At 40.2% G+C, this 11,833-nt stretch overlaps 1 protein-coding gene across 1 annotated transcript in view; it reads right to left on the bottom strand.

Moving 5' to 3' along the window:
• The window catches only part of kcnt2b (potassium sodium-activated channel subfamily T member 2b), a 52,860-nt gene that overhangs the window by 20,532 nt on the left and 20,495 nt on the right, over nucleotides 1-11,833 (bottom strand). The window contains exons 2-9 of the mRNA XM_058050418.2: nucleotides 7,571-7,650; nucleotides 6,272-6,374; nucleotides 6,124-6,186; nucleotides 3,202-3,250; nucleotides 2,817-2,876; nucleotides 863-937; nucleotides 603-686; nucleotides 136-230 (exon numbers count right to left, since the gene is read on the bottom strand). Of these exons, the coding sequence (XP_057906401.2) occupies nucleotides 136-230; nucleotides 603-686; nucleotides 863-937; nucleotides 2,817-2,876; nucleotides 3,202-3,250; nucleotides 6,124-6,186; nucleotides 6,272-6,374; nucleotides 7,571-7,650 (609 nt within the window). The remainder of the gene's footprint in view (nucleotides 1-135; nucleotides 231-602; nucleotides 687-862; nucleotides 938-2,816; nucleotides 2,877-3,201; nucleotides 3,251-6,123; nucleotides 6,187-6,271; nucleotides 6,375-7,570; nucleotides 7,651-11,833) is intronic.

Genomic DNA, 11,833 nt, shown 5'->3' with positions numbered 1-11,833 from the left:
TAAATATACTCATGTCCGTATGGTTGGTTGATTTAAACATGTCTCCTGTCACACCATTGTTTCTTTTCCTTTCCCTCATGCATCTTTTCTTATTATTTTCCCCCTCAATCTGTGTGTGAATGTGTGTGTACCCACCATGTAAACATGAGACACACCAACGTGCTGATGAGTATCACCACCTGGTTAAACATGGCCGAGTGTGTCCGCTGGATGGCCCTATGGAGATCATTCTGCAGAGAGAGAAGTGTAAAAAAAGACAGGCGCCAGCTGAGGCGTGGAAAAGGAATCAGGCCTGAACAGGTCTTTGCACTGGTTGGACATGTACTTGGTGGAAGCAAGAACATCTGCAAGATTAGGCACACCTGTACAAGTCAATGTGATCCAATGATATCATTATAAAGATAATAATACTGTTGGGTTAATATATGGGCTCATTGGTTCGTTAAATACAGCCATTGAAGTGTGCAAGTGTACCCATTGAGAAGTTTGGATGTTCATTTTCATGGCACATTTGAACGATAATGTATCTATTCAGCCACAAGTACAATATGCAGTTTTCAAAACAATATTGAGCATACAGGCATTGCAATTGGTTGACTCACTATCATGTTCTCCAGAGCATGTTTGGCCAGCCAGCAATTGAGGAAAACAGGGATGAAGAGGTTTTTGAAAGAGGGCCAGATCACCTGTCGAAAAAGGAAAAGCACTTCAGTCTGCTTGTGTCGCTATTTGTTTTGCCCCTCACCCCCCCCCCCCAGCTATCATGACACCCATACTGGCTTCCGTGTAGTAGGAGGTAATAAACGTGTGTATTGTTTGCGAGTGCTTTCGGTGCTCAGCGGTGCATGTTTTTCCCACTCACAGTGATCATGAATGGGATGGCGCTGATCATCTCCAGAATGAAAGGGACACGTAGCACTTGCTCCCAAACGTTGCCCTGGAAACAAAAAGCACGCACAAGGGGTCAGGGAACTCCATTGTCATGGCGACCCCGGGGGCGGGATTACCACATAACAGGCCCGTTTAGCGGAAGGGAACAAATTGAAGCTTAGAATAGATCTACGGCTTCTGCAAGTCACACGGGTACCGTTTAAAGTAGGGGAAAGGAAAATAGCATTTCATCTAATCGGCCTCCAGTTAATGTGTCAGTCCCAGACGAGTGTAGGTGGACGTGCTCGCACCCCCTTGTCCACAGGAATCAGTCAGCTTTAAATGCTAAAGCCTCTGGAGTAAGGCGCACATGGAGCCCTTCATAGGATTATAGTGTCAACAACATGAAAGGCAGGGGCACACGTTGATTGATCAGCGCCCCGCTGTAGCAACACGGGGGCTTCCACGATAGTCTGTCTCATGTGTCGATAACTAGGACACGTTGGTCGTCATGCGCCACAACTTTGGTTACAAAACAAAGTTAAGGCGCACACATGCAAAGCATGACTGACTGGCATAGTCTAAGAACAAAGACACTTTTTGATCGCCTGAACAACAGGCTTTTATTGCACAGGCTCAACTCTGAACACCCGCCATCATTTCCTGTCTGCCACTCAGCTTCCATAGGAAACACATTTATAGCTACACACTCAAGCACTGGCTTATTTAGTCTTATTATGTCCACTATCTTGGGTAATACAAGTGTAGAGGTGATTATAGGGGTGCTATTTCATGTCTAGAGGGCTCTAATGATGTAAAAAAACACATTTAGATGGTTGTAAACAGGTTTTCAATGCTGTACTATAACTATGAAAATATTAATTCATTCATTCATTCATTTTTTGCTGCTTATTCTCACGGGGGTGCTGAAGCCTATCCCAGATGTCTTCGGGTGAGAGGCGGGGTACACCCTGGACTGGTCTCCACTATGAAAATATTCCATTTGTAAGTAAGGAATCCTACTTTTTTATACTTTTTATATATATTTATACTGTTTATTCTGTATATTTTGTATTTTCATTTTTAATAGCTGTGTCTGCACCTACAGTGCATCCGGAAAGTATTCACAGCGCTTCACTTTTTCCACATTTTGTCATGTTACAGCCTCATTCCAAATTGTATTAATTTAATCTCTTACCTCAAAATTCTACACAAAATACTCCATTATGACAATGTGAAAAAGTTTTTTTTTTTTTACTTTTTTTGAATTTATTAAAAATAGAAAACTAAGAAATCAGTTAATTGGACTGAGCAAGCGGCACATGTTGCTAGGTTGAATGTATGGAGCAGAATTACCTCGGCCCCAATCATCAATGAGACAATTTTCAGCCAGGCTCATTTGTCTGTTTGGGTGACAGGAAGTCTGATTTATGAGACATTTTTTAAATTTAAAACATTACTTTTGCAGTTGCGGCACGGCGTATGAGTGGTTAGCGCGCAGACCTCACAGCTAGGAGACCAGGGTTCAATTCCACCCTCGGCCATCTCTGTGTGGAGTTTGCATGTTCTCCCCGTGCATGCGTGGGTTTTCTCTGGGTACTTCGGTTTCCTCCCACATTCCAAAAACATGCTAGGTTAATTGGCGACTCCAAATTGTCCATAGGTATGAATGTGAGTGTGAATGGTTGTTTGTCTATATGTGCCATGTGATTGGCTGGCGACCAGTCCAGGGTGTACCCTGCCTCTTGCCCGAAGACAGCTGGGATAGGCTCCAGCACCCCCGCAACCCTCGTGAGGAAAAAGCGGTAGAAAATGAAGGAAATGAATGAATGAATTTCACCGTTGAATACAATATTAATTTTATATTTAATACACAGCAAAAAGGAAGAAAACAATGGCATCTGCCGGGGCACCGCCAGAGTTCCCAAAGTAAAAATAGCCCTCACCTTGTAGCTGAGATACACAAGCAACATTGTTTCTGAGAAGCTGATAAAAGCCACGAGCACCTGCAAAAAAAGAGAGAGAGAGAGAGAGCAGACGGCGAGTTGAGACAGTCTAGAGAAAGCGCGAGAGAGAAATTAGGCATGGCAGAGATGCAAGAGGAGAGCGTGGGTGGCGTCAGTAGGCGTGCTGATGATTGAGCTACAGAGAGAAGCAGATTTGAGCAAAGAAGGGGAACGTGTCTGATTGTGTCCACTTGTATCTACATGAGCACACCATCGCTCGCTTCTCATTCGTTAGACGTATGCAGAATACATGTGACGGGAGGCAATAACTGATGTGTATACGTGTGTACAAATGTGTCACAAACTAATTTACACACTATCTGACCTGCAGGGCCCACAGCGGTAGTGGTCTTTCCACCCAGATGATCAGCTTCCTGCATAGTGCAAAGACAACAGGGAGCAAGCGGTAAAACACATAAAGATTCGACACCACGGCTGCAGCATCACCTCATGGGAATTTAGTAAGATATTATACACACAAAAACTGGATTTTATCTGCGTATTTGCATACGCAGACTGCATGAAATATTATTCCTTCAGCTCTATCAAGCTTCACTGGCAAAATATATTAAAAAGGCCCGACTGCAAATACAGCAGGAAAAATAGTAGTAGAAACATAAAACATAAAAGGAGGCAATTAGGAGCCTTGATAAAAAAAAAAAAATGCTGCATTCAAGTCCTTGTTAAAGTGGTAAACCGTATGCAGACAATTTGTGACATAGTTCAAGCTGTTTCTGCGCTAATGGAGTTGAGGTTGCATGTGAGTGTGTGTGTTAGCACTACATTATGTTCATAATTGGACTATTTTACAATATCAGGAACATCACTGCGCGTGTGCATCTATGCCCTGCAGAAAAATACAAATTAAAAGTGAATCTTTTCCACTACTCATGTGCCAAAAAGGACAGTAGGTATTAAATATTCATGAAAACATTTGCACAACTAGTGTATTGCTTTTTGTATGAAAGGCTACTAAATGTCGATGAGAACAGCCTCGGCACTGACATGACTGGACAATATACAGAATTTAATTTTAGTTTTTATAACTTTGCTCCCAGATTTTTTGGCCATTATTTAGAGTTTACTTTGTTAGTAAAAAAAATTATACAATATCATCTGAACATTATCACTTTTTGTTGAAACCTGTGAAACACGCAATACACGCATTTTTCTTTCTTGTCTACAAACTTTTGTATGTCAAATCCAGTGTTGTGCAGGGAGTTTCATAACTGACTTTTTTTATGTTAATACAGGTTGCTCATTAAAGCGTAACTGCACTTTTTGGGGAATTATTTCAGAATAATTATCTCCCTAAAAATCTGATATCGGTATCAGGATTTTCCCTTTATGAGAACCGATGTCGATCCTGTAACATTAACATTGCATTTGCGGAGATTTTAGCAAAATGTATTTAACACTATTTTGCTCAAAAGGTTTTTAAGCCCTACTTTAACAAGGAGAGCAAAGTCAGAGCTCATTATAAACTCTTCTCTCTTCTATTTTCGAATAAGGAGGCGGAAATCAAAATTAAGATTAATCAAAAAAATAATCATGCAATTAATCGGTTATTAAAATAATCGTTAGTTGAAGCCTTACATGTTTTTAATCATTTTTAAAAATATTTTTGGTCATGTTTATTCTAATTATAATGCATTGTTTTTTGTATAAAATCCTACTAAAATGCCACTACAGTAGTTGCAATAGTTACATACTGTACTTCCACTGTTATTTTTAATGTTTTGTTAGTTTTGTACAACTTTTTCGATGAAGTCCTGCAAAATTCACACATTAAGGTACATAGTAGCATTTTCCCACAGTTCTGTTTGGTGAGGTTTATACCTGTTTACTTCTTTCATATGATGTTTTGTATGAAATCCAACTCAATTCTGGTAAGAGCTTACTGATTTTCTAATACAAATGGTAGCTCATTTGAACATGATATTTATGTTTTCCCCCGTTTTGAATTATGTACGTATATCACATGGTAGGTAGGTCGGTAGCAAAATGTATTTAACACTATTTTGCTCAAAAGGTTTTTAAGCCCTACTTTAACAAGGAGAGTCAAAGTCAGAGCTCAAAATGAACTCTTCCCTCTTCTATTTCTGAATAAAGAGGCGCAAATCAAAAATCAGATTAATCGAAAAAATAATTAATCGGTTATTAAAATAATCGTTAGTTGAAGCCCTACTTGTTTTTATTTTATTTTTGGTCATGTTTATTCTAATTATAGTGCATTTTTTGTATAAAATCGTACTAAAATACCACTACAGTAGTTGCATACTGTACTTCCACTGTTATTTTCAATGTTTTATTAATTTTGTACTACTTTTTGGATGAAATCCTGCAAAATTCACACATTAAGGTACATAGTAGCATTTCCCACAGTTCTGTTTAGTGAGGTTTATACCTGTTTACTTTTTTATATATGATGTTTTGTGTGAAATCCAGCTCAATTCTGGTAAGAACACACTGATTGCTAATATGATAATAATAATAATAATTATTATATTTATGTTATCCCCCATTTTTGAATTATGTAGATCACATGGTAGGTAGGTAGGTAGGTTGATACTTTATTCGAAACACAATCACATGACTTTTTGGAGGAAATCCCACTAAATTCTGATGAGTACAATAAACACAAAGATAATGACCCAACACCATAAACAGCCCAAGTTCTCATATTGTAGGTGAAAAGTGATATTCACACAGTCCAATGGAAATTTCCAGCCTTATTGTGAGAGAAAGGCTCCCCCCCTCTTGCTCCAAAGACACCCTGGGGCCTATCATGGCTACTTGCCTGCTTGATTTGCTCCTATGAGGCGGCACCAGAACCTTCCCTTCGCTTTGTCAGCCTCCTTGTTCATTCGGAGCCGGAGCTCAGCCAGCGTCACTGGCCGCCAATATAATATAATAATAGGTCCCCGGGTAGGAGACATGGTGTGGCGTTCCGACATGGCTTGTGTCCACCACTTCCTGTTTTGCCGTTGTATATTACAAGCTTTATCTCCACTAGATCGCTGTTGATTAGGCTGCACAGGCACTACATATATATTATGCGGACAGCTAATCCATACAGCCGGATTGTGACAAATGAATGCGGATCTGGAATACTCAATATCAGCTTGCGAATTGTGTCAGATAAGTAAAGTCGTATTGATCGCATCATACAACGTCAGGTCCCCAGGAAGCATGCGGGCCCACCTGCAGCCATCACTCCTAATTTAAGGACTTGGTGCGTGCTTACCAGTCAAACTCGCTCCAGGGGCGGGCGGATGTGTTCTGTTTGGTGCAGTTCACGCCACTGGTGCTGTATAGCCGGAGACATACATAACAAGGATTTGGAAAAGATCAAGTAATCCCTGTAGCTGCGGATGCTGCTGTGTGGTTCTCACCAGTCGGGCCTCTCGTCTTGCGGGTTGTCCAGTAACACTCTGACGATGTAGAGGAGGCAGCTCAGCACTTTGAGTGCAAAGTTAAACATTCGCACCCGCAGACCTATGGTGGAAAGATTTCAACTTAGCAACATCTTTGGTACCTGAACTCTAAGTAGTTAAATTCTGTATCATATACATATCAGCTCTAAATCCTCACAATGGTCGCGGGTTGCTGGAGCCTATCCCAGCTGTCCTTGGGCGAGAGGCGGGGTACACCCTGGACTGGTCGCCAGCCAATCACAGGGCACATATAGACAAACAACCATTCATTCATTCATTCATTTTCTACCGCTTTTCCTCACGAGGGTCACGGGGGGTGCTGGAGCCTATCCCAGCTGTCTTCGGGCGAGAGGCGGGGTACACCCTGGACTGGTCGCCAGCCAATCACAGGGCACATATAGACAAACAACCATTCACACTCTCATTCATATCTATGGACAATTTGGAGTCGCCAATTAACCTAGCATGTTTTTGGAATGTGGGATGGGAACCGGAGTACCTGGAGAAAAACTACACATGTACACTCCACACAGAGATGGGTGGCCGAGGGTGGAATTGAACCCTGGTCTCCTAGCTAAGCGGGAACTTAGATAACTTATTTTGAGTTATTAATGTCAACATTTTAATTTATTCTCTTTACATTGTGCCTTTTTGCTCTATTTTAACAATTTTTTTTTCCTAATGTATTTCTGCAATGTGTCACGGGCCAATAATAAATAAGGTACGAGTCTCAAATAGCCCCCGGACCGCACTTTGGACAGCAAACAAAACGGATGTTAGAATTATATGAAATATCCAAATGTCATTTATCTAATGAGTGGGTGTTTTCTTTTGGAAAAAGTGGAAAAAATAATACTAGTAATGGGTTATACAGTTATGCTGCACGGTACAAATACAACAAACGCAAAGTCAGCAACTCATGTAACTGAATAGGCTAATATGGAAATATTACAAATGTCTCCATTATGCATCCATGCAAACTACAGCTCTGCAAATGCAATTGTTACATAAATTGAAAACTCGCTGACATATTTGAATTAAAACTAATCGCTACTCTACTCATCCCCGATCTCTGACAGTGTCAATCATAGCTGAGCAATATCAACCATGATACAGCTCTTGTATTGGATCTCATTCGTACCCAAACTAGTCGATGCACGACATCACAGGTAACAACAACCTGAGCCACTCGTGTATAACAACAAAAGGCAAATGGACTCGACTAATTAAAGACAAGACAACAAAAGGGCAACTCACTGGATCTTTGGTTTTTGATGAAGAACAGCTTGAGGCGCTCCTTGAACGTGTTCTCATTCACGTAGAACTCCACCTGCACCCTGGGGACAGAGGAAAGAGAGACTATTTGTTTCCAATATGCATAACCAGTTACATTGAGGAGAATCACATGGTTACACTTGCAAAATTCAAATTCATGTGCGAAAAGGAGTAGGAGGAAGCAGAGTTTATTTAACTCACAGTTTGTTCCCTTACTGGATTTCACATGTTAGAATTTTCGAATAGGGCAACATTATAATAGTAATACAGTGAAGAAAATAAGTATTTGAACACCCTGCTATTTTGCTATTTCTCCCACTTAGAAATCATGGAGGGGTCTGAAATTTTCATCGTAGGTGCATGTCCACTGTGAGAGAGATAAACTAAAAAGAAAAATCCAGAAATCACAATGCATGATTTTTTAACAATTTATTTGTGTGATACAGCTGCAAATAAGTATTTGAACACCTGAGAAAATGAATGTTAATATTTGGTACAGTAGCCTTTGTTTGCTATTACAGAGGTCAAACGTTTCCTGTAGTTTTTCACCAGGTTTGCACACACTGCAGGAGGGATCTTGGCCCACTCCTCCACACAGATCTTCTCTAGATCAGTCAGGTTTCTGGGCTGTCGCTGAGAAACACAGAGTTTGAGCTCCCTCCAAAGATTTTCGATTGGGTTCAGGTCTGGAGACTGGCTGGGCCATGCTAGAACCTTGATATGCTTCTTACGGAGCCACTCCTTGGTTTTCCTGGCTGTGTGCTTCGGGTCGTTGTCGTGTTGGAAGACCCAGCCACGACCCATCTTCAATGCTCTGACAGAGGGAAGGAGGTTGTTCCCCAAAATCTCACAATACACGGCCCCAGTCATCCTCTCTTTAATGCAGTGCACTCGTCCTGTCCCATGTGCAGAAAAACACCCCCAAAGCATGATGCTACCACCCCCATGCTTCACAGTAGGGATGGTGTTCTTCGGATTGTACTCTTCATTCTTCTTCCTCCAAACACGCTTATTGGAATTATGACCAAAAAGTTCTATTTTGGTCTCATCTGACCATAAAACTTTCTCCCATGACTCCTCTGTATCATCCAAATGGTCATATGCAAACTTAAGACGGGCCTTGACATGTGCTGGTTTAAGCAGGGGAACCTTTCGTGCCATGCATGATTTCACATCATGACGTCTTAGTGTATTACCTACAGTAACCTTGGAAACGGTGGTCCCAGCTCTTTTCAGGTCATTGACCAAGTCCTGTCGTGTAGTTCTGGGCTGATTCCTCACCTTTCTTAGAATCATTGAGACCCCACGAGGTGATATCTTGCATGGGGCTCCACTCCGATTGAGATTGACCGTCATGTTTAGCTTCTTCCATTTTCTAATGATAGCTCCAACAGTGGACCTTTTTTCACCAAGCTGCTTGGTAATTGCTCCGTAGCCCTTTCCAGCCTTGTGGAGGTGTACAATTTTGTCTCTGGTGTCTTTGGACAGCTCTTTGGTCTTCGCCATGTTACAAGTTAAAGTCTTACTGATTGTATGGGGTGGACAGGTGTCTTTATGCAGCTAACGACCTCAAACAGGTGCATCTGATTCAGGATGATACATGGAGTGCAGGTGGACTTCTAATGGGCAGACTAACAGGTCTTTCAGGGTCAGAATTCTAGATGATACACAGGTGTTCAAATACTTATTTGCAGCTGTATCACACAAATAAATTGTTAAAAAATCATGCATTGTGATTTCTGGATTTTTCTTTTTAGTTTATCTCTCTCACAGTGGACATGCACCTACGATGAAAATTTCAGACCCCTCCATGATTTCTAAGTGGGAGAAATAGCAAAATAGCAGGGTGTTCAAATACTTATTTTCTTCACTGTACATACATGGCTTATGCAGTGATGACAAAAACAAAAAACTGATACAGTATTAGTAAACATTCAATAATAAAACAAAATAAAAATGAAGAATCAAGTAAATCATCAATGGACTGTAAAATACATTAGGGCTGTCAAATTAATCACAGCGGTGAGATTAATTAATCATGATTAATCACGATTCTCTATAATTGTGCGCGACGGCTTCAAATGAACTGAAAATTTTACTCAAGCTAAACGATAGCACACGTCTGAATCAAAATATATTTGCCAAACACTAGTCTCTTTAACAGTTGCACAACATTTAAGTCACAAAATACATTTGGGCGGTCAAATTAATCACAGTTTTGCGATTAATTAATCACGATTAATCATGATTAATCACAATTCTCTATGATTTTGCGCGACGGCTTCAAATGAACTGAAAATTTTACTCAAGCTAAACGATAGCACACGTCTGAATCGAAATATATTTGCCAAACACTAGTCTCTTTAACAGTTGCACAACATTTAAATCACAAAATACATTAGGGCGGTCAAATTAATCACAGTTTTGAAATTAATTAATAATGATTAATCACAATTCTCTATAATTGTGCGTGACGGCTCCAAATGAACTGAAAATTTTACTCAAGCTAAATGATAGCACACATCTGAAAATGAAATATATTTGCCCAACACTAGTCTCTTGAACAGTTGCACAACATTTAAATCACATTATTTATTATAATCATTTATTCTAAGACATCATGTAATTTACGTTGAATTCACATGTTTTGAAGTGTAGATGTCACTTCTGGGATTTCCGCGCAGATGTAAATGCAGCAAATTGTACTTCCGCAATAAGAGTTAGTAAAGTGTAAGGCTGTCCACTTATTTATTTATTTTTTGTTTGTCCTTCTGTTTATTTAGACCAAACGATGTTGTTGTGATGTTAAAAGTGTCAGTGAATGCACCTCATGGTCATCTAGTGACAATATTAGTTTAAAAAAATGTTAGTTTAAAAAAAGCCAATTGCGCCTCCTTCTGCCGTTACAAGAGAGGTGTGACTTGATGCGCATGCGTTAATTACGCAAAACAAACTTGTTATTGGGTTTTTTTGATATATCAAAACATTTTTTAATTTTATGTTTATTTAAGGCTATGCGTTAAATTAAAATAAATAATTATATATTTTATAATATATTTATAATTTCATAATATATATTATTTATTTATATAAATATATAATGTATGGTATTTTATAAATAATTTTATATTTTAATATTTTTTATAGTCAATTAATCAACAACTTATAGTAAATGATGAATGAATTGTTTGACATTGGCATAATTGTTAATTCATAATTGTTTCAACATTTAAAGTAGTATTTAAAGTAACGTTTAAAGTAACATTTAACGTACCATAGCTACGGATGCTCCTCTCTCTCTTGTCCCCTAACCCATAAGACCTGGGTTCATCTCGTTAGCTAGGCTGATTGAATATGGAGCAACAAACGAGTTCCCTCTGATGATCCTGCTGAACATGGGAGGCCATAATTACTGCTTTTTCCTCCCCTTTTCCATCCCACCACCCTTCTGGAGAAAGCGACACATGCGCGACAAAATCACTGGACCGCTTGCGTTGTGCGGTTATTAGGATTATTAAGCCACTCATGCAGAGACATGATGGAAAACAACAAAGAGGCCCACTAGGTTTGTCCCACATAGAAGCGGATAGACTGGAGGTGACTGTATTTCCTATTTGACCACCCCGTGGGTGGACAATCCACACCAGGTCTCCTTTCATCCCTCCTTTGGGAGGGATAGAGTGGATGACGCCAGGCTGGGCTCATGAAAGGCACAAAGATGCAACGGCATTGGCCAGTAAGAGGGTTCCACGGTGACCCCATCTTTTGGGTGAGAGAGGGGTGGGACAAGCTTCCCTGTAGTTGCCATGGCAACGCAGACAGGACTCGCCTCCTGCTTCCCTCTCACATGAGCGATTGTGAGCAAACACAGTCTCGTGCAGTCGGATCTAAATATGTTGATGGTCCAAAACACCCCACCATACCCACCCATTCAACCCACACGCCATGTGATGACAGTAAAACATTTGCACGTAAGACGAAAAATAAAAGAACATCCTTGGCGTGGGTGTAATTGCACCTTTCCTATGGAACGTCACTGGGTGCAAAGTACTGCAGATATGAGAGGCCCTGTGGTATATTTACATTCATAAAGACTATGACAGGGTTAGTGGATCATGTCTTTGTGAGTCTGAGCTAATCCATGCGCAGAGTAATCAAATGATCAATAGCAGGTTGTAGGAAAGCCAACCATTACCATCCAGTCCCTAAGCAAACATTTACATTTAAATGTTTCCATTTTAAAAA

This window comes from Doryrhamphus excisus, linkage group LG16, assembly GCF_037039965.1.
Source record: "Doryrhamphus excisus strain RoL-2023G ecotype Guam linkage group LG16, RoL_Dexc_Guam_v1.1, whole genome shotgun sequence".
In the NCBI taxonomy this organism is placed as follows: domain Eukaryota; kingdom Metazoa; phylum Chordata; class Actinopteri; order Syngnathiformes; family Syngnathidae; genus Doryrhamphus; species Doryrhamphus excisus.
This window is presented reverse-complemented; position numbering and strand designations above follow the sequence as displayed.